General features: G+C 50.0%; 1 protein-coding gene across 1 annotated transcript in view; it reads right to left on the minus strand.

The window, feature by feature from the left end:
* The window catches only part of LOC126252665 (uncharacterized), a 144,546-nt gene extending 127,664 nt beyond the window's left edge, over positions 1 to 16,882 (minus strand). Inside the window, exons 1-2 of the mRNA XM_049953566.1 lie at positions 16,832 to 16,882; positions 5,456 to 5,666 (exon numbers count right to left, since the gene is read on the minus strand). Of these exons, the coding sequence (XP_049809523.1) occupies positions 5,456 to 5,666; positions 16,832 to 16,882 (262 nt within the window). The remainder of the gene's footprint in view (positions 1 to 5,455; positions 5,667 to 16,831) is intronic.
* Positions 16,883 to 23,304: the final 6,422 nt, after the last annotated feature.

The raw sequence follows: 23,304 nt of genomic DNA on the forward strand, positions 1-23,304 counted from the left end.
TGTATGTGATGTATTCTATATTTATGGCATTGTGATCGTGTAAGTGTATTGAGTGCTTCTAGGTCTGTGTTACTCCATTTCACTACTCCAAATGAGTAGGTCAATATTGGTATGGCATAAGTATTTATAGCTTTGGTCTTGTTTCTTGCTGTCAATTCTGTTTTCAGTATTTTTGTTAGTCTTTGTCTATATTTTTCTTTTAGTTCTTCTTTAATATTTGTATTATCTATTCCTATTTTTTGTCTGTATCCTAGATATTTATAGGCATCCGTTTTTTCCATCGCTTCTATGCAGTCGCTGTGGTTATCCAATATGTAATCTTCTTGTTTAGTGTGTTTTCCCTTGACTATGCTATTTTTCTTACATTTGTCTGTTCCAAAAGCCATACTTATATCATTGCTGAATACTTCTGTTATCTTTAGTAATTGGTTGAGTTGTTGATTTGTTGCTGCCAGTAGTTTTAGATCATCCATGTATAGCAAATGTGTGATTTTGTGTGGGTATGTTCCAGTAATATTGTATCCATAATTTGTATTATTCAGCATGTTGGATAGTGGGTTCAGAGCAAGGCAGAACCAGAAAGGACTTAATGAGTCTCCTTGGTATATTCCACGCTTAATCTGTATTGGCTGTGATGTGATATTATTTGAATTTGTTTGGATATTAAGTGTGGTTTTCCAATTTTTCATTACTATGTTTAGGAACTGTATCAATTTAGGATCTACTTTGTATATTTCCAATATTTGTAGTAACCATGAGTGGGGTACACTATCAAAAGCTTTTTGGTAGTCAATGTATGCGTAGTGTAGCGACCTTTGTTTAGTTTTAGCTTGATATGTCACCTCTGCATCTATTATCAGTTGCTCTTTACATCCTCGTGCTCCTTTGCAACACCCTTTTTGTTCTTCATTTGTAATTTTGTTCTGTGTTGTATGTGTCATTAATTTCTGTTTAATGACTGAAGTTAATATTTTGTATATTGTTGGTAGGCATGTTATGGGGCGATATTTAGCTGGGTTTGCTGTGTCTGCTTGATCTTTAGGTTTGAGATAAGTTATTCCTTGTGTAAGTGTATCAGGGAATGTGTATGGGTCTGCAATGTAACTGTTAAATAATTTAGTTAGATGTGAATGTGTTGAGGTGAACTTCTTTAACCAGAAATTTGCTATTTTATCATTTCCAGCGGCTTTCCAATTGTGAGTAGAATTAATTGCTTGGGTGACTTCATGTTGCAAAATTATCACTTCAGGCATTTGTGGTATCATCTTGTATGTGTCTGTTTCTGCTTGTATCCACCGTGCATGCCCGTTATGTTGTACCGGGTTAGACCATATGTTGCTCCAGAAGTGTTCCATGTCTGTTATGTTTGGTGGACTGTTTATTTTAATGTGTGTGTTATCTATTGTCTGGTAAAATTTCTTTTGGTTTGTGTTGAATGTTTGGTTTTGTTTCCTTCTATTTTCACTTTTTTTGTATCTTCTGAGTCGTTTGGCTAATGCTTGTAATTTCTGCTTCTTTTCGTCTAATTGCTCTGTCGCTTCTTGTTGTGAGATTTTACCTAACCTTTTTCGTTTTTTTTCCGAGATTTCATTTCTTATAAATTGTGTTAGCTGTCCGATGTCTTTTCTCAGTTTTTCTATTCTGATCTGTAGCCTGTGTTGCCATGCTGGTTTTGTGGGTTTCTTCTGTGTGTTGGTTGGTTCTGATCTCTGTCTAGTGTGTATATTTAGTGTAGTGAGTGCTCCTATATAAACCAGTAGTTGTAACTCTTCCATAGTTGTGTTTTCATTTATTTTGTTGTGTATGATTGTGTTGATAGTTTTTATTGTTGTTTCAACTTGTGGGTTATTTGGTGGTCTATGCAAGAATGGTCTTATGTCTGTATTTGTGTCTTTGTATTCTATGTATGTCAGCTGAAATTTTTCTTCTATATCTAACATGTGTGTCACTTCGTGTTCTATTTGTGCTTGTTCTGGTGGCTGTCTTAAGATTTCGTTTTCCTCTGATTGTTTAATTGGTGCATGTTGTTCTTTGTTTGTTTGCTCTGGGATGTTTGAGTCCATTACTGTATTTTCTTCTTCTTCTGATTGCACATTATTTTGTTCCAGTATTTGTTGTACTTGTTGTTTGATGTTTTCTAATTCTGACTGGGGTATCCTGTTATTTTTGATTATTACACGGATCTGATCAGCTAGTCGTTGTTCTGTTAAAAATTTTAATTCTGGGTATCTGGTAATAAATGTTGTGTATACTTGTGATCTGTATCCAGTTGTGTTGGTTCCTAGGTTTGTTGCTTGGTAATAACAGAACATGAGGTGTCGATTCACTTCATCTGACCATCTCATCTTCTGTCTTTGTTTTCCTTCTAGGGTGGTTGCAGGAAGCATATCCTGCAAAACACCTCTATTTGGATTTAAATCATTTTCCAGTTGGCTAGCAGTGTCGTTACCATTGTGGGCGGGCATAGGGTTCAAGCGTCGTCCCCGACCATGACGGCGCTTGTCCGAGGCTTCTTTAGTTCTGTCCTGAACCAACTAATCACACTAAAGGGGGGTTAGCCCTATTAGTGGTTTGTTCTTTTCGTCGCCTTTTACGACTGGCAGAACATACCGGAGGCCTATTCTTTTCCCGGGCCTCCACGGGGATTATTATTATTATTATTATTATTATTATTATTATTATTATTATTATTATTGGCCTACCTCCACTAGAAAATTGCGCCAAATTCAAATTCCAACACGATATCGTCTCGAAAACTGTACTTCTTTTTATCATCATCATTTATTATTTATTCAAGATGTCCGATTTCGGTGGGAAGAAAGCCATTTGCTTTACATCCAAAACAAAAATCTGTCACAAGTTCAAGTTCCAACACCATAATCGATCACACATACCAAATAGTCCACATCCTACTAACTTTGACTGTCATTTTTTTTCACTGCTAACGTATCAAAATCACGTCAAATAATAAACTGCACTTGTACTAACGTATTACATATCCTCTGATTTTGCAAGGAAAAAGGACAGATGTCTTTCTTTCAAGCATTACAGTCAGCACTTGTTCTCCAACATACATAGTACACATCTTCGAGATGGCGACTCCCAGTGCGCTCGCCACTAGGTCCAGACTCCAGCTGACTTTAGTTCAAATTGTAGCCAGCAGGGGAGGTTACCCCTGGTGCCATCGGCCAGCGGCCAGCGGCCGTTCGGACCGCGCGGGTCCAGCGGTGTAAACATGTTGTGCTCGTTCGAACCTGCCGATTATGACGTCACAACGGTAGGTTGTCCGTTCACCACGTGTATTGCGCCCTCCCACACGTTTTGGGCCAAAATTGTTCGCCCGAGAGTGGAATCTTCCCCAACGTCACAATGATCGGTTAGCGATCCACCACGTGGATTCTTGGCAGACAAAGAACACGCTTGGTGCCAAATATGTATGCTGGAGAGTGGAATCTGCCCCGATGTCACACAACCGTAAGTGTGTAGCGACGCTGCCGCGCGCTAATTCAAGCTCGCTGGTGTGTGTGTGTGTGTGCTGTGCGCGTGTGTCAGTGCAGTGGTGTGCGACGTTTGTGTAGTTCCGCGCCCAGCCTCTAGAGGCGCTGTGTTTTCTAGCTTTTATATACGTTCTGTTTATTATTATTATTATTCCTTGTTTTTTGAATTAGTGAGTAGTTCCGTGCCTCCTGACTTGTGTGGACGAGTACTGTTTTCTCTCCTAACTACGGAAGTTTCCGAGGATTAAGGATCCTCTGTATAGGCCGGAAGCAAATTTTATAGCTCCGATCTGTCCATGCATGCCGGGCGTCGTCAGATACGCGCTCGCAATAAAGTTATTGTTGCTCAACTGAAGGTCTTCATTCTTCTGAATCACGTTAAGCAAAGGTCGGACAGCCACCTGTTTAGCTGAACCCGACAAGTGGTGACCCTGACGTGATTCAAGCAGAGGACGACGTGATTGTGATTTCCCTAAATCACTCCAGGCAAATGCCGGGATGGTTCCTCTGAAAGGGCACGGCCAACTTCCTTCCCCATCCTTCCCTAATCTGATGAGACTGATGACCACACTGTCTGGTCTCCTTCCCCAAAAACCAACCAACCAACCGACGTGATTCAAGCAGAGGCCGACGTGATTCAAGGAGAGGCCGACGTGATTCAAGCAGAGGCCGACGTGATTCAAGCAGAGGCCGACGTGATTCAAGCAGAGGCCGACGTGATTCAAGCAGAGGCCGACGTGATTCAAGCAGAGGCCGACGTGATTCAAGCAGAGGCCGACGTGATTCAAGCAGAGGCCGACGTGATTCAAGCAGAGGCCGACGTGATTCAAGCAGGGGCCGACGTGATTCAAGCAGGGGCCGACGTGATTCAAGCAGGGGCCGACGTGATTCAAGCAGAGGCCGACGTGAAATCTCAATCTGGTGGTCGCCCGACTGCCAATGTCTCGAAGCGTGGTAAGGTGGAATTTAACACTGTGACATATAACCCGAAATCGTTCCCTTCCCTAGCCACACCATGGGAGGAACGTAGGGCTGCAGACAGACAGGAGCCGTATTCGCCACGATACCTTGTATGCAGCAGAACTGATGGGGATTCGTTTTTGGGGACTAAGCCTCTTTTCTTTGTGCACAATCTCGAAGATAAGTTCGGGGAAGTGGCGTCTGTTTCATCTGCACAGTCACGAGCGTTACTCGCCTGTGAGAAGCTCGGTGACATCCCCGTTCATGTCACTCCCCATAAGTCCTTAAATTTGGTCCAGGGGATTATTTTTCATAAAGATCTTCTGCTACAGTCTGATGACAAGCTACGGGAGAACCTGGCACGACGTGGTGTGCACTTTGTCCGTCGTGCCTTTAGGGGGCCCAAGGATAATAGGGTCGCTACCAGTGCCTTCATCCTGGCCTTTGAGGGTGACTGCTTGCCTGAGAAGGTCAAGGTCATGATCTACCGGTGTGATGTCAAGCCATATGTCCCACCCCCTATGCGATGCTTCCAGTGCTGGAAGTTCGGACATATGTCCTCCAGATGCACTGCCAGCCCCACGTGTCGTGATTGTGGACGAACTTCACATGCTAATGCTCCATGTGCTCCAACTCCCACCTGTGTTAACTGTGGGTAGCATCATTCTCCCTGCTCTCCAGACTGTGCAGTCTACCAAAGAGAGCGGAAGATACAAGAAATTAAGACCCTGGACCGTTTAACTTACCAAGAGGCAAGGAAGAAGCTAGACCGGCTCAACCCCACATCTACGTTGAGGAGTTATGCTGCTGCAATTCTGCCGCCACCGGTTCCTGCAAAGACTCCCTTCTCAGTTGGCCCACAGAACAGTAAAGTTACGCCTGCCCCACCGCTGGTAGGGGCCATGCTCTCTTCCACTGCTCCCAAAACACCCGGTTTGGGGGCGGTGGACCCCGAACAACTGGGGACATCCATCCCAACCTCTCAGCCGGAGAGGCACCAGCCTCCTCCGGCTGCTCAGCCGGAGAGGCACCAGCCTCCTCCGGCTGCTCAGCCGGAGAGGCACCAGCCTCCTCCGGCTGCTCAGCCGGAGAGGCACCAGCCTCCTCCGGCTGCTCAGCCGGGGAGGCAACAGCCTCCTCCGGCTGCTCAGCCGGGGAGGCAACAGCCTCCTCCGGCTGCTCAGCCGGGGAGGCAACAGCCTCCTCCGGCTGCTCAGCCGGGGAGGCAACAGCCTCCTCCGGCCTCACTCATTCAGAAGGGGTCCGTTGGGGGAGTCCCATCCAAGGATTTTACCAGTGTCTCGCTAGACGCTAGCTAGTGGCTGAGGAAGCCACCAGCTGCTGGTCGAAGGGCTTCACGCTCTTCCTCTGTTCCTGACAATGCATCTGGAAAGCCCTCCCAGCATGCGAACCCTCCTCCCAAAGACAAGAGAGAGAAGAGGAAGCTCTCTAAGAAGCCTAAGGACCCAGTGGTTCCCGCGCCAACGCTTCCTGTCAGCTCAGCCTCTGAGGATGAGGTCGAGCTATTTGCGTCCCCAGATGACCTCGATCTCGCCGTCTCCTCAGAAACGATGGCCGTCGCGACGTCCGTCACTCAGTCGGTGGCAGCATGTGACCCTGCGAAGATATTCGCTTTTTCAGTGCCTTCATGCCCCTCCAGGACACGCTTTGTACAATCCTCCAGTGGAATTGTGGCGGTTATTTTAGCCTTCTACCTGAGCTACGACAGCTTCTAAGCCTGACACCTGCTTTCTGCATTGCCCTCCAGGAAACCTGGTTCCCGGCAATGCGGACCCCTGTCCTTCGTGGATACAGGGGTTATTACTGCAACCATAGCACTTACAATAGTGTGTCAGGTGGAGCCTGCGTGTATGTCCTTACCTATGTATATAGTGCTCCTGTGCCCCTTCAAACATCATTGGAAGCTGTGGCTGTCCGCGTAAGGACTACCCAGGACATAACCGTCTGCAGTGTCTATCTCCCTCCAGGTGGTACAGTCTCCCTGACCGAATTGGCTGCACTTGTCGCCCAACTTCCCACGCCTTTTCATCTCCTGGGGGATTTTAACGCCTACAATCCCCTGTGGGGTGGAACGAAGGTTAGTGGCCGAGGCAGAGAAGTCGAGAATATCATCTCCCAACTCGACCTCTGCCTCTTAAACACTGGCGCCGCTACACATTTCAGTGTGGCGCATGGCTTGTGGCTTGTGTGGTAGTGACCATTTTCCCATCTTCCTTTCACTACCCCAGCGTCGCTCCCATGAACGCTTGCCTAGATGGGCATTTAGCAAGGCAAACTGGGAAACGTTCTCCTCTGCTGCCACTGTTGACTCTCTCCCCCACGGTACCATCGATGTGGCGGTTGAGACACTGACTGCAGGGATTGCTTCCGCTGCGGAGCGTACCATTCCTCGTTCATTAGGGTGCCCCCGGCGAAAGTCAGTGCCTTGGTGGTCACCAGAGGTCGCTGAAGCCATTAAAGAACGTCGGCGGGCTCTTCAGCGACATAAGCAGCACCCGTCTTCGGAGAACCTCATTTTCTTCAAATGTCTCTGTGCTCAGGCACGGCGGCTCATCAAATGGCGGAAACAGGAGTGCTGGGAGACGTACGTTTCCACCATTGGTTCCCGTACTTCACCCTCCCAGGTAAGGATGAAGATTCGGCGCATCTTTGGAGTGCAGCACTCTACAGGTGTCACAGGGCTTACCATCAATGGGGCGCTATCCACCGATGCTGATGCAATCGCCGAGCATTTCGCCCAGCACTATGTTCGGGCCTCTGCGTCAGGGAATTACCCGCCCGCGTTCCGCGCGCTAAAACGCCGGGAGGAATGCAAACGGCTTTCTTTTGCTTCTCGCCACCCGGAGGCGTATAACACCCTATTTAGTTTGTGGGAACTCCAAAGCGCCCGGACACAGTGCCCCGATATAGCCTCTGGGCCAGATGGCATCCACAATCAGATGATCAAACACCTGTTCCCGGATTGTCAGCAGTGTGTTCTTGGCATCTTCTACCGCATATGGGGCGATGGTGTCTTTCCGTCGCAGTGGTGGGATAGTACCGTCATTCCGGTGCTGAAGCCTGGTAAGGACCCGCTTAGTGTGGATAGTTATCGGCCCATCAGCTTGACAAATACTCTGCGCAAGCTATTGGAACGCATGGTGAGTCGACGGCTATGTTGGCTGCTCGAGTCTCGGGGTCTTTTGGCTCCATGCCAGAGCGGCTTCCGTCAGGGCCGTTCTACCGCCGATGCTTTGGTCTTTCTTGAGTCTGCAATCCGCACTGCTTTTTCCAGGCGCCAACACCTCGTCTCCGTCTTTTTCGACCTCTCCAGAGCATATGACACGACGTGGCGGCACCATATTCTCGCCAGAACGTAGGTTGCAGGGAGCCATACGCAAGGCGCAGGTGTGGGCCCTAGCCCATGGGTTTCAATTTTCCCCTGCGAAGACTTGTGTTATGCACTTTTGTCGGCGTCGAACTGTCCATCCCCACCCTGAGCTCTATCTTCAGGATGCCATGCTCAGGGTTGTTGACACTTACCGTTTTCTGGGATTGCTGTTCGATGCCCGGTTTACTTGGCTTCCCCATATTCGTCAACTCAAGTGTCAGTGCTGGCAGCATCTGAATGCCCTTCGCTGCCTCAGCCACACAACTTGGGGTGCAGATCGTAATACGCTGCTGCAGCTCTACAAAGCCCTTGCGCTGTCCCAGCTTGATTATGGGAGTGTGGCGTATGGCTGAGCGTCGCCCTCGGCATTGCAACTGCTGGACCCCGTTCACCACTGTGGGGTTTGACAGGCGACAGGAGCATTCCGCACCAGCCCTGTTAATAGCCTCCTTGCTGAGGCTGGGGTTCCTCCGCTTCGTATTCGGCGTCAACAATTGTTAGCCAACTATGCTGCCCACGTCCGTTGTTCTCCCCGTCACCCTAACTACCGGCGGCCGCGATCAGGCCACGCAATTGGGATCCGTGTTTGGTCACTCCTTAGTGACCTCGAGTGTTTGACTCTTCCATCTGCTTTCCATGTCCGCCCACATACACCACCTTGGTGTATTCGTCGGCCGCAGCTTCGGAAGGAACTTTCCCGATGGCCAAAAGATTCAGTTCCTCCTGCAGTCTTGCGCCGCCAATTCCTTGCTCTCCTAGGCGCATTCCATGACTCGGAGGTTATCTATACAGATGGCTGATGGTTGATGGCCATGTGGGGTACGCTTATGCTCATGCGGACTATGTAGACCAGCACTCCTTGCCGGAAGGCTGCAGTATTTACACCGCAGAGCTAACAGCCATTTTTCGTGCCCTTGAGCGTATTCGTACCAGCACTGGCGAGTCTTTTGTCATTTGCAGTGACTCTCTCAGTAGTCTACAGGCTCTTGACCAGTGCTACCCACGCCATCCCATTGTTGTTGCCATCCAGGGGTCTGTTCATGCTCTTGAACAGCGTGGGCGTTCAGTGGTGTTCATATGGACCCCAGGACACGTTGGGATAGCGGGAAACGAACACGCCGACAAGTTAGCTAAAGAAGCCACCCGCAAACTGCCGTTGGAGATCGGCCTCCCGGCAACTGATCTCCGATCGGTGTTACGCAGTCGGGTCTTTGGGATGTGGGCAGACGAATGGCGCACTCTGTCTGTACCCAACAAGCTGTGGCGTGTAAAGGAGACCACGACTGTGTGGGGTTCCGCCATGCGGGCCTCTCGCAGGGATTCTGTTGTTCTCTGTAGGCTCCGCATTGGTCACTCTTGGCTGACGCATGGTCATCTGCTGCGTCGAGAGGACCCCCCTCATTGTCGCTGTGGTGAAACCATGACGGTGGCCCATATATATTTTAACCGCCCTCAGGCGAACTTTTAACCTCCTGGGTGATTTATCGTGTCTTTTAGCTGACGATGTGTCTATGGCAGATCGTGTTTTAGGTTTTCTTCGAGCAAGTGGCCTTTATAGGTCCCTCTAATTTTATTACGTCACCCTCTTTTGTGCTGTATCTTTTACTTTGTTTTGTGTTGTAATTCGACTCCACCCTAATCTTTTAGGCTGGAGGTTTTTTACGTGTTGCAGAATGGCTGGCTCATCCTATTATTTTCGTGATCAGCCAGCCACAGTCCTCTGCTGTGCAGTTTTAATTTCATCTGCCTTTCTTCTCTGTGTTGTTTTTGTTGCTGTGCTCCGTTTTCCATGTTTCTTTATTATTGACCTTGGGGATTTTGTTCCCCTGGAAGTTTTATCTTGTGCTTCGAATGACTAATGGATGGTTTCCCTGTGCTCTGTGTGTTTATGAAACAAGGGACCGATGACCTCTGCAGTTTGGTCCCTTTAATCCTCAAACCAACCAACCAACCAACCAAGCAGGGGCCGACGTGATTCAAGCAGGGGCCGACGTGATTCAAGCAGGGGCCGACGTGATTCAAGCAGGGGCCGACGTGATTCAAGCAGGGGCCGACGTGAAAGCGGGTGAAATCTCAATCTGGTGGTCGCCCGACTGCCAATGTCTCGAAGCGTGGTAAGGTGGAATTTAACGCTGTGACATATAACCCGAAATCGTTCCCTTCCCTAGCCACACCATGGGAGGAACGTAGGGCTGCAGACAGACAGGAGCCGTATTCGCCACGATACCTTGTATGCAGCAGAACTGATGGGGATTCGTTTTTGGGGACTAAGCCTCTTTTCTTTGTGCACAATCTCGAAGAAAAGTTCGGGGAAGTGGCGTCTGTTTCCAAAATGAGGAGCGGGGCCATTCTGATACAAGCAGCTTCATCTGCACAGTCCCAGGCATTACTCGCCTGTGAGAAGCTCGGTGACATCCTCGTTACTGTCACTCCCCATAAGTCCTTAAATTTGGTCCAGGGGATTATATTTCATAAAGATCTTCTGCTACAGTCTGATGACGAGCTACGTGAGAACCTGGCACGACGAGGTGTACACTTTGTCCGTCGTGTCTTTAGGGGGCCACAGGATAATAGGGGCGCTACCGGTGCTTTCATCCTGGCCTTTGAGGGCGACTGCTTGCTTGAGAAAGTCAAGGTCATGATTTACCGGTGCGATGTCAAGCCCTATGTCCCGCCCACTATGCGATGCTTCCAGTGCAGGAAATTCGGACACATGTCCTCCAGGTGCACTGCCAGCCCCACGTGTCGTGATTGTGGCCGACCTCCACATCCTAATGCTCCAAGTGCTCCGCCTCCCACCTGCATTAACTGTGGGGAGCATCATTCTCCCTGCTCATCAGTCTGTGCAATCTATCAACGAGAGGTGAAGATACAAGAAATTAAGACCTTGGACCGTTTAACTTACCAAGAGGCAAAGAAGAAGCTCGAACGACTCAACCACACACCTATGTTGAGGAGTTATGCTACCATCACACTGCCGCCACCAGCTCCTGCACAGACTCCCTTCTCCGTTGGCCCACAGAGAAATCAAGTAACGTCTGCCCCACCGCTGGGACAGGCCACTCTCTCTTCCACTACTCCCAAAACACCCAGTTTGGGAGCAGTGCGCCCCCAAGCAACCGGGGACGTCAGTCCCCACCTCTCAGCCAGAGCGGCGACAGCCCTCTCCGGCTCCTCAGCCGGGGAAGCGACAGCTCTCTCCGGCTGCTCAGCCAGAGGCGCAACAGCCCCCTCCGGCCTCACTTGTTCGGAAGGGATCCCTTGGGTGAGTCCCTTCCAAGGACTTCCCCAGTGTCTCACAAGACACTAGCCAGTGGCTGAAGAAGCCACCAGCTGCTGGTCGAAGGGCTTCACGCTCTTCCTCTGTTCCTGATACTGCGTCAGGAAAGCCCTCCCAGCATGCCAACCCTCCTCCCAAAGACAAGAGAAAAGAGGAAGCTCTCCAAGAAGGATAAGGACCCAGTGGTTCCCGCACCAACGCTTCCTGTCAGCTCAGCCTCTGAGGATGAGGTCGAGCTCTTTGCGTCCGCTGATGACCTGGATCTCGCTGTCTCCTCAGAAACGGTGGCCGTCGCGACGTCCGTCACTCAGTCGGTGGCAGCGTGTGACCCTGCGAAGTAATTTGCCTTTTCAGTGCCTGAATGCCCCTACAGGACACGCTTTGTACAATCCTCCAGTGGAATTGTGGCGGTTATTTTAGCCATCTACCTGAGCTACGTCAGCTTCTAAGCATGACACCTGCTTTATGCATTGCTCTCCAGGAAACCTGGTTCCTGGCAATAGGAACCCCTGTCCTCCGTGGATACAGGGGTTATTACTGCAACCGTAGCACTTACAATAGTGTGTCAGGTGGAGCCTGCGTGTATGTCCTTACCTCTGTATATAGTGCTCCTGTGCCCCTTCAAACATCATTGGAAGCTGTGGCTGTCCGCGTAAGGACTACCCAGGACATAACCGTCTGCAGTGTCTATCTCCCTCCAGGTGGTACAGTCTCCCTGACCGAATTGGCTGCACTTGTCGCCCAACTTCCCACGCCTTTTCTTCTCCTTGGGGATTTTAACGCCCACAATCCCCTGTGGGGTGGATCGAAGATTACTGGTCGAGGCAGAGATGTCGAGAATCTCATCTCCCGACTCGACCTCTGCCTCTTAAACACTGGCGCTGCCACGCATTTCAGTGTGGCGCATGGCACATTCTCGGCCATAGATCTGTCGTTGTGTAGCCCAGGGTTTGTACCATTGGTCCACTGGAGAGTCCATGACGACTTGTGTGGTAGTGACCATTTTCCCATCTTCCTTTCACTACCCCAGCGTCGCTCCCATGAACGCCTGCCTAGATGGGCATTTAGCAAGGCAAACTGGGAAACGTTCTCCTCTGCTGCCACTGTTGAATCTCTCCCCCACGGTACCATCGATGTGGCGGTTGAGACACTGACTGCAGCGATTGTTTCCGCTGTGGAACGTTCCATTCCTCGTTCGTTACGGTGCCCCCGGCGGAAGTCAGTGCCTTGGTGGTCTCCCGAGGTCGCTGAAGCCATTAAAGAACGTCGGCGGGCTCTTCAGCGACATAAGCGGCACCCGTCTTTGGAGAACCTCATTTTCTTCAAACGTCTCCGTGCTCAGGCACGGCGGCTCATTAAGAGGCGGAAACAGGAGTGCTGGGAGGGGTACGTTTCCACCATTGGTTCCCGTACTTCACCCTCCCAGGTGTGGATGAAGATTCGGCGCATCTTTGGAGTGCAGCACTCTACAGGTGTCACAGGGCTTACCATCAACGGTGCGGTATCCACCGATGCTGATGCAATCGCCGAGCATTTCGCACAGCACTACGTTCAGGCCTCTGCGTCGGGGACTGACCCGCCTGCGTTTCGTGCGCTTAAATGCCAGGAGGAAGGCAAACGGCTTTCTTTTGCTTCTCGTCACCCTGAGACGTATAACGCCCCATTTAGTTTGTGGGAACTCCAAAGCGCCCGGGCACAGTGCCCCGATACAGCCTCTGGGCCAGATGGCATCCACAATCAGATGCTCAAACACCTGTCCCCGGATTATCAGCGATGTGTTCTTGCCATCTTCAACCGCATATGAGGCGATGGTGTCTTTCCGTCGCAGTGGCGAGAAAGTACCATCATTCTGGTGCTGAAGCCTGGTAAGGACCCGCTTACTGTGGATAGCTATCGGCCCATCAGCTTGACGAATACTCTGTGCAAGCTACTGGAACGTATGGTGAGTCGACGGCTGTGTTGGCTGCTCGAGTCTCGGGGTCTTCTGGCTCAGTGCCAGAGCGGCTTCCGTCAGGGCCGTTCCACCGCCGATACTTTGGTCTTCCTTGAGTCTGCAATCCGCACTGCCTTTTCTAGGCGCCAACACCTCGTCTCCGTCTTTTTCGACCTCTCCAGAGCATATGACACGACGTGACGGCACCATATACTCGCCACGTTGCACGGGTGGGGTCTCCGGCGCTCTCTCCCCATTTTTATTCAGAATTTTTTATCTGCTCGGACATTCCGCGTTTTAATTGGCACATCCCATAGTTCACTTCATATCCAGGAGAACGGCGTTCCATAGGGCTGTTTATTGAGCGTGCCCCTTTTCCTTGTGGCCATTAATGGCCTTGCAGCAGCAGTAGGGTCGTCTGTCTCACCCACGTTATATGCTGACGATTTCTGCATCTTTTTCAGCTCTTCCACCATTAGTGTTGCAGAACGTAGGTTGCAGGGAGCCATACGCAAGGCGCAGGCGTGGGCCCTAGCCCATGGGTTTCAATTTTCCCCTGCGAAGACTTGTGTTATGCACTTTTGTCGGCGTCGAACTGTCCATCCCCACCCTGAGCTCTATCTTCAGGATGCCATGCTCAGGGTTGTTGACACTTACCGTTTTCTGGGATTGCTGTTCGATGCCCAGCTTACTTGGCTTCCCCATATTCGTCAACTCAAGCGTCAGTGCTGGCAGCATCTGAATGCCCTTCGCTGCCTCAGCCACACAACTTGGGGTGCAGATCGTAATACGCTGCTGCAGCTCTACAAAGCCCTTGTGCTGTCCCGGCTTGATTATGGGAGTGTGGCATATGGCTGAGCGTAGCCCTCGGCATTGCAACTGCTGGACCCCGTTCACCACTGTGGGGTTCGACAGGCGACAGCAGCATTCCGCACCAGCCCTGTTAATAGCCTCCTTGCTGAGGCTGGGGTTCCTCCGCTTCGTATTCGGCGTCAACAATTGTTAGCCAACTATGCTGCCCACGTCCGTTGTTCTCCCCGTCACCCTAACTACCGTCTCCTTTTCGCCGATGCGGCAGTCCATATCCCACACCGGCGGCCGCGATCAGGCCACGCAATTGGGATCCGTGTTTGGTCACTCCTTAGTGACCTCGAGTGTTTGACTCTTCCATCTGCTTTCCATGTCCGCCCACATACACCACCTTGGTGTATTCGTCGGCCGCAGCTTCGGCTGGAACTTTCCCGATGGCCAAAAGATTCAGTTCCTCCTGCAGTCTTGCGTCACCAATTCCTTGCTCTCCTAGGCGCATTCCATGACTCGGAGGTTATCTATATAGATGGCTCGATGGTTGATAGCCGTGTGGGGTACGCTTATGCTCATGCGGACTATGTAGACCAGCGCTCCTTGCCGGAAGGCTGCAGTGTTTACACCGCAGAGCTAACAGCCATTTTTCGTGCGCTTGAGCGTATTCGTACCAGCACTGGCGAGTCTTTTGTCATTTGCAGTGACTCTCTCAGTAGTCTACAGGCTCTTGACCAGTGCTACCCACGCCATCCCATTGTTGTTGCCATCCAGGGGTCTGTTCATGCTCTTGAACAGCGTGGGCGTTCAGTGGTGTTCATATGGACCCCGGGACACGTTGGGATAGCGGGAAACGAACACGCCGACAAGTTAGCTAAAGAAGCCACCCGCAAACTGCCGTTGGAGATCGGCCTCCCGGCAACTGATCTCCGATCGGTGTTACGCAGTCGGGTCCTTGGGATGTGGGCAGACGAATGGCGCACTCTGTCTGTACCCAACAAGCTGTGGCGTGTAAAGGAGACCACGACTGTGTGGGGTTCCGCCATGCGGGCCTCTCGCAGGGATTCTGTTGTTCTCTGTAGGCTCCGCATTGGTCACTCTTGGATGACGCATGGTCATCTGCTGCGTCGAGAGGACCCCCCTCATTGTCGCTGTGGTGAAACCATGACGGTGGCCCATATATATTTTAACCGCCCTCAGGCGAACTTTTAACCTCCTGGGTGATTTATCGTGTCTTTTAGCTGACGATGTGTCTATGGCAGATCGTGTTTTAGGTTTTCTTCGAGCAAGTGGCTTTTATAGGTCCCTCTAATTTTATTGCGTCACCCTCTTTTGTGCTGTATCTTTTACTTTGTTTTGTGTTGTAATTCGACTCCACCCTAATTTTTTAGGCTGGAGGTTTTTTACGTGTTGCAGAATGGCTGGCTCATCCTATTATTTTCGTGATCAGCCAGCCACAGTCCTCTGCTGTGCAATTTTAATTCCATCTGCCTTTCTTCTCTGTGTTGTTTTTGTTGCTGTGCTCCGTTTTCCATGTTTCTTTATTATTGACCTTGGGGATTTTCTTCCCCTGGAATTTTTATCTTGTGCTTCGAATGACTAATGGATGGTTTCCCTGTGCTCTGTGTGTTTATGAAACAAGGGACCGATGACCTCTGCAGTTTGGTCCCTTTAAGCCTCAAACCAACCAACCAACCAGGATTGCATTCCGTTTGCCGCCGTTCTGGCCCGACAACCCGGTACTCTGGTTCGCGCAGGCAGAGGCAAGTTTTAGCTGCGCTGGAATAACGGTCGAAGCAACTAAATTTGCGCTGATTGTGAGCCAACTCGACCAACGTTATGCAGCCGAGGTGCAGGACATAATCACAGCACCGCCCGAGGCTGGAGCTTATGCCAGGCTAAAATCAGATTTGATTCGACGGGTGGCCGCGTCACAAGAGGACCGGATACGTCAGGTTCTGACACAGGAAGAAATTGGCGACAGGAAGCCTTCTCAATACCTGCGACATCTACGCAGCAAAGTTGACACCGTTACTGTGCCAGACAGTCTGCTCAGAACGCTGTGGAGCAGTAGGTTGCCGCCGCAAATAAAAGCCATAATCGCCTCACAAACGGACATGCCGTTGTATGACGTGGCGCAGCTAGCAGACCGAATTCAGGACGCGATCACACCGGCTCCGGTCAACGCAGTCGCGGCGTTGGACAACAGTGCAAACAGTACCGCGTCTGTAGCACGAGCCGACCATGATTCTCCCGCTGCCAAGGTTGAGCTTTTGTGCGCCAAGGTCAGTGCGCTGCTGGCACGTGACGACGACAATAATAGAAGAAGCCGATACAGACGGCGGCGTTCGAGAAGCAGATCTTCCGGCGGTACTACCACTCTGCAAGGCGAGGTACCGTTGTGCTGGTACCACCGACGATTCGGCGATCAGGCAAGGAAGTGCACATCGCCATGCTCGCACCCAAACGCCACCGGCGGTCGACAATAGGCGCAACCGACTGCCAGTTATCCTCCAAGCGCCTGTTCGTTACCGATAAGAGTTCCGGCGTTAAGTTTTAAATTGACACTGGGTCGGACCTGAGTATCATACCACGAACAGCCATACATCGTTGCCGGCCGCCAACTGCCTTCCGTCTGACGGCTGCCAACAATTCTTCCATCGCAGCATATGGCACACAGAGGATGGAGCTTAATCTCGGCCTACGTCGCGCGTACGAGTGGAATTTTACAGTGGCTGACGTCACGGAGGCGATCGTCGGGGCTGATTTCCTCGCGCACTACCACCTGCTGCCGGACGTCGCGAACGCACGCTTGGTAGACAGCGTCACTGGCTTAGCAGTCACGGGTTTCCGTCGCAACACCGCGACGCACAGTGCCAAGTTGGTCCATGCTACGGAGGGTGAGTACACTGAATTACTGCTTAACTATCCGAACTTGACCAGGCCGCCCGGCGCTCCCAGGTTCATACCACATGACACGGTGCATCACATTCAAACGACTGATGGTCCCCCAGTAGCATGCCGACCTAGGCGTCTCGCTCCGGACAGATTGAAGATAGCGAAGGCAGAATTTGACGCCATGATTCGCGAGGGCATAATGCGGCCATCTAAGAGCCCGTGGTCCTCCGCATTACATCTTGTTCCGAAGAAGGGTGGAGCTTGGCGCCCATGCGGTGACTACCGTGCGCTTAACGCGCGAACAGTGCCAGACAGATATCCCGTTCCGTTACTGAGGGATTATAATCACGCTTTACATGGTGCCACGGTGTTCACAGTTCTGGACTGCGCTAAAGCGTACACACAGATTCCGGTGGCCAATGACGACATTCCAAAGACTGCAATAATAACGCCTTTCGGTTTATTTGAAAGCAAATTTATGACTTTCGGGTTACGCAATGCCGCTCAGACCTGGCAAAGGTTTATAGACTCGGTTCTCCAGGGGCTGCCGTTCTGTTTCGCCTACCTGGACGATATGTTAGTGTTCTCTGCTGACCACGATCAACACCGACAACATCTGCGAGAGATTTTCGAGCGATTGGAGCGTTACGGTGTCGTCTTGAACGTGGACAAGTGTGTTTTTGGGCAGTCAGAGGTGACATTTCTTGGCCATAAGATTTCTGCTGAAGGCTCTCTTCCTCTGTCCGAGAAGGTGGACGCTATCTTGCAGCTACCCCGACCAACTACGATCAAAGAATTACGTCGTTTTTTGGGGATGCTCAATTTTTATCGACGACACCTTCCTCAAGCTGCGGAGCTGCAGGAATCTTTGACGGCGGCATTATCAGGCCCTAAAGTAAATAGCAAGTCTCTGATACAGTGGACAGAGGACATGTGTTCTGCGTTCGAGGCAACAAAGAGGAGCATGGCCGACGCGGCGCTTGTCGCACACCCACGGCTCGACGCGCCATTAGCAATTGTCGTAGATGCGAGCCAGACGGCGATCGGTGCCGCGTTACAACAATGGTCCGACAACGCATGGCAGCCACTGGCGTATTATTCCCACAAGCTTTCGCCTGCACAGAGAAAATGGAGCACATATGACCGTGAGCTCCTGGCAGTATACCAGGCAGTGAAATATTTTCGCCCCCAAGTGGAAGCGCGAACTTTCACGATATATACAGACCACAAGCCACTCACGTTCGCCTTCCGTCGGAATAGTGTCAACTGCTCTCCCCGTCAATTTCATCACCTTGAGTTCGTGGCCCAGTTTACTACCGACATTAGACATATTTCTGGGATCGACAACATTGTTGCGGATTGCCTTTCACGGATCAGCAGTGTTTCCAGTACCATAGACTTTCCTGCACTGGCACAGGCACAGAGAGACGACGAAGAACTCCTTGCCTATGTTAAAGACACGGCTTCCGCATTGCAACTGAAACTCGTTGATGTTCCGGGGGAAGATACACAGCTATACTGCGACGTTTCTCGCGGCCGACCTCGTCCCCTTCTGACGCCGTCTTTTAGAAGACAAGCCTTTGATATAGTACATGGATTGTGCCATCCCGGGGTACGCCCGACATTCCGCCTAGTATCGCAACGTTTCGTGTGGCCAGGCATGCAAAAAGACTGCCGCGAGTGGGTCCAATCTTGTCTTCAGTGCCAACGCTGCAAGATTAACCGCCATGTACACGCACCGATCGGCGATTTTCCGGATACCACCGCCCGCTTTGCCCACGTTCATTTACGAGGGCAGTTCAATAAGTAATGCAACACATTTTTTTTCTCAGCCAATTTTGGTTGAAAAAACCGGAAATTTCTTGTGGAATATTTTCAAACATTCCCGCTTCGTCTCGTATAGTTTCATTGACTTCCGACAGGTGGCAGCGCTGTACGGTGCTGTTAAAATGGCGTCTGTAACGGATGTGCGTTGCAAACAACGGGCAGTGATCGAGTTTCTTTTGGCGGAAAACCAGGGCATCTCAGATATTCATAGGCGCTTGCAGAATGTCTACGGTGATCCGGCAGTGGACAAAAGCACGGTGAGTCGTTGGGCAAAGTGTGTGTCCTCATCACCGCAAGGTCAAGCAAGACTGATCTCCCGCGTGCGGGCCGGCCGTGCACAGCTGTGACTCCTGCAATGGCGGAGTGTGCGAACACTCGTTCGAGATGATCGACGGATCACCATCAAACAACTCAGTGCTCAACTTGACATCTCTGTTGGTAGTGCTGTCACAATTGTTCACCAGTTGGGATATTCAAAGGTTTGTTCCCCCTGGGTCCCTCGTTGTCTAACCGAACACCATAAAGAGCAAAGGAGAACCATCTGTGAGGAATTGCTTGCTCGTCATGTGGCTGAGGGTGACAATTTCTTGTCAAAGATTGTTACAGGCGATGAAACATGGGTTCATCACTTCGAACCTGAAACAAAACGGCAATCAATGGAGTGGCGCCACACCCACTCCCCTACCAAGAAAAAGTTTAAAGCCATACCCTCAGCCGGTAAAGTCATGGTTACAGTCTTCTGGGACGCTGAAGGGGTTATTCTGTTCGATGTCCTTCCCCATGGTGAAACGATCAACTCTGAAGTGTATTGTGCTACTCTTCAGAAATTGAAGAAACGACTTCAGCGTGTTCGTAGGCACAAAAATCAGAACGAACTTCTCCTTCTTCATGACAACGCAAGACCTCACACAAGTCTTCGCACCCGAGAGGAGCTCACAAAACTTCAGTGGACTGTTCTTCCTCATGCACCCTACAGCCCCGATCTCGCACCGTCGGATTTCCATATGTTTGGCCCAATGAAGGACGCAATCCGTGGGACGCACTACGCGGATGATGAAGTTATTGATGCAGTAAGACGTTGGCTCCGACATCGACCAGTGGAATGGTACCGTGCAGGCATACAGGCCCTCATTTCAAGGTGGCGTAAGGCCGTAGCATTGAATGGAGATTACGTTGAAAAATAGTGTTGTGTAGCTAAAAGATTGGGGAATAACTTGGTGTATTTCAATGCTGAATAAAACAACCCCTGTTTCAGAAAAAAATTGTGTTGCATTACTTATTGAACTGCCCTCGTAGATGTAGTCGGACCACTTCCACCTTCGAACGGGCAAAGATATCTGTTTACAATGATCGACTGTTTTACGCGTTGGCCGGAGGCAGTGCCGGTGGATAATATCACAGCAGACACATTAGCTTCCGCTTTTGCAATGACTTGGTTGGCAAGATTTGGATGCCCACTACATATTACCACTGACCGCGGACGGCAATTTGAATCAGACCTGTTTTCACAGCTGGCCAAGTTTTGTGGTTACACCCACCATAAGACCACAAGTTATCACCCAGCAAGCAACGGAATGATCGAACGCTGGCACCGTTGTTTGAAGGCCGCGCTGATGTGCCACGAAGAAACCTGGACACCCGCACTACCAGTGGTCTTGTTAGGCTTACGGACGACTTTCAAACCAGACCTGGGGTCGTCAGCGGCAGAACTGGTTTATGGAGAAACACTGCGCCTTCCTGGTGACTTTGTAGACGCTGATGCCACAGAGACCGTTGCTACTGGCCAGCCGGATTTCTTGCGACGATTGAGGGACCATGTATCAAAGATTCGCCCTCCGAAAGCCACACGTCATGGCAAGCCGCCCACATTCGTGCACCAGGACCTGGAACAATGTCGTCACGTCATGCTCCGCCTCTACAAGCTCCTTATTCTGGTCCATATGAAGTGCTACGGCGCAGTGCCCACACCATGGATATCCTAGTGAACGCCAAAACCACGACTGTCGCGTTGAATCGGGTTAAACCTACGTATGTTTTTCCTGACACCCCACTAGCGGCACCTCGTCGTAGGCGTCCACCTACCGCTGTTCCAGACACTGACGCCACATCTCCGGCGCCGGCTCTTCAACATCCGCCGCCCAACGCAGCACAAAATCCGCCTCCTGACGTTGTTCCTCCTCCTCCGACGAGGACGACCCGTTGTGGACGTCGGGTGCACTTTCCGGCGCGGTATCTCGACGCCGACGCTCCGCTTCCGCCCGGGGGGCTGATGTAGCGACGCTGCCGCGCGCTAATTCAAGCTCGCCGGTGTGTGTGTGTGTGTGTGTGTGTGTGTGTGTGTGTGTGTGTGTGTGTGTGTGTGTGCTGTGCGCGTGTGTCAGTGCAGTGGTGTGCGACGTTTGTGTAGTTCCGCGCCCAGCCTCTAGAGGCGCTGTGTTTTCTAGCTTTTATATACGTTCTGTTTATTATTATTATTATTATTATTATTATTATTATTCCTTGTTTTTTGAGTTAGTGAGTAGTTCCGTGCCTCCTGACTTGTGTGGACGAGTACTGTTTTCTCTCCTAACTACGGAAGTTTCCGAGGATTAAGGATCCTCTGTATAGGCCGGAAGCAAATTTTATAGCTCCGATCTGTCCATGCATGCCGGGCGTCGTCAGATACGCGCTCGCAATAAAGTTATTGTTGCTCAACTGAAGGTCTTCATTCTTCTGAATCACTTTAAGCAAAGGTCGGACAGCCACCAGTTTAGCTGAACCCGACAATTCCATCACGTGGTGTCTATGTGAGTTCTATATCGGATGATGTTATTTGAGCTTCTATAGCTGTTAATTTTTGTCTGCTGGGGAGAGGGGGAGGGGGGGGGTGTTGAGAATAAAGATGGTAGGATGTTGTGCTTATAGATTAGAATGGACATGGATCTGTAGTACTTGTACGTAGTTTGGGGAGACACCACAATGCACTCATTACCACCAAATGGTCAAAACACGGTCCTGTTGCAGTAACTCAGTTCGCTCTGTTTCTAGACGGGCTGCAGAAGGTAGTGGATATGTCTTCGTCCAACTTCTGCTCAGTCCAGACTTAAAATGGTATGATCACATGCTCAAAGCTGTATAAATGGGAGCAGTTGCAAGATGTGTAGGGATTGACGAAGACCATGTTGGATTTTTACTGTAGCAGATAGGTTTGAGAAAGGTGACTCGTTCAGAGATATGATTCATTTGTGTCTGTGATCCTTCTCAATGAGTCATCGCTTTTAATTCAGTGGATATATAACGGAACATGTGACGTGGTATCGAGACATTATACGTTACAGATACTGGATAAATATCTAGCAGCGTGAGGGATTTGCAAATACCGGTCACATACTGCGTTCCTTAGCCAAATGACTTTCAAAATTCATAGGGTGGGTGTATGAGAAGTCCCATTTGTGGATCAGGTTTATAAAGTATATCTGTTTGTGTAAAGGAAATGTCTATGTGTTGTTGTAGGGGGGGGGGGGGTGAGATTTGACTTGGGGTACTGTGATAGCGAAGGGAAGAGTATGTCTAGTGCTAAGGAAGGTACAGGTATTTCCAGAGCCACAGTGTCCAATACTTCGCTCATTGCCGAATACCGTTCAGTTGAGACTTAGATTGTAAGATTTAATTGTAAGTATAATGATAGAAGAAATATGTGAGGCGTTTTCTAGCATGTGTTCGTGTATGCAAAGTCTGTGGTGGTATTGATTCGCGTTACCACGTTAATGGTAGCGCCTTCCGAATCTAGAGCCCTGTTGGAGTGTCGGAATGTATGACAGTTAACTTTACCATGTTATAGACGACCGAATAGCGAACTAAGTATGTGCTGGGCTACTTTCATGATAAAGTGTAACTTTGAAAAGATGGCGCGTTTGCAGTGGAGCGATATTCCTTCCCATGTAAATTGTTTGGTCGATTGCTTCTGCACGATTGATGCCTTTATTTAGTTGAGGGGATATGGACTGTGGTATGTTGGACACACGTTTGTATGTTCTCTAGACGTGGGAACAACCGTAGTTGGTTTGTAGAGAATATTGATCATCTCGGATCTGTTAGATGACCAACTTCCGTATTCGAGAATGCGAATATCAGTTTACCTTACTTGTTTCTAGTTAGTCAATGGTTTACAGCACGCCGCACATCGCTAAAGTTTGGTATTTGTGGAGAAATAATTTACAGTATGTATGTAGTGCATTATGCTGCGTTGGAGATCGGGAGGCTAGTGCGGTGTTCTCGATATCGAGAAGTACAGCGAAAATTGACGGTACTTGGTGATATATGCCCTGGTTGGAGATCAGTTTGACGGTCCAATATTCTTGCGAGTATCGTTTGTATTTGATGACCTGTACCCAACTTCGCGATGTTGTCTGTGAAAAATGGTGATCAGTGTAAAATAGTTTATTACCATTGAGTGTAGCGTCTGTAGAAAGAAAGAACAGGTTGGCAATGTATAGATTGAGGGAACTGTCCGTGCAAAATTAGCAATCTTTGCAAAGTAACGAGAGAGAGCCCCAGAAAGAAAAGGTGGATGGTGCTTCGATAGCGATGACGTTAGTAATTCGACTGGTAAATTCGATAAGAGCTAATGAGAATGCTCGATTGATTGTGATGTGATCTAGGAGCGGTGAGAACATTTTCGTATGATGCTAGCAGGAAGGCTATCACGTTATGTGCGGGAGAAAGACTAGATTAGGCG

The sequence above is a fragment of the Schistocerca nitens genome, chromosome 4 (assembly GCF_023898315.1).
Source record: "Schistocerca nitens isolate TAMUIC-IGC-003100 chromosome 4, iqSchNite1.1, whole genome shotgun sequence".
Lineage (NCBI taxonomy): Eukaryota > Metazoa > Arthropoda > Insecta > Orthoptera > Acrididae > Schistocerca > Schistocerca nitens.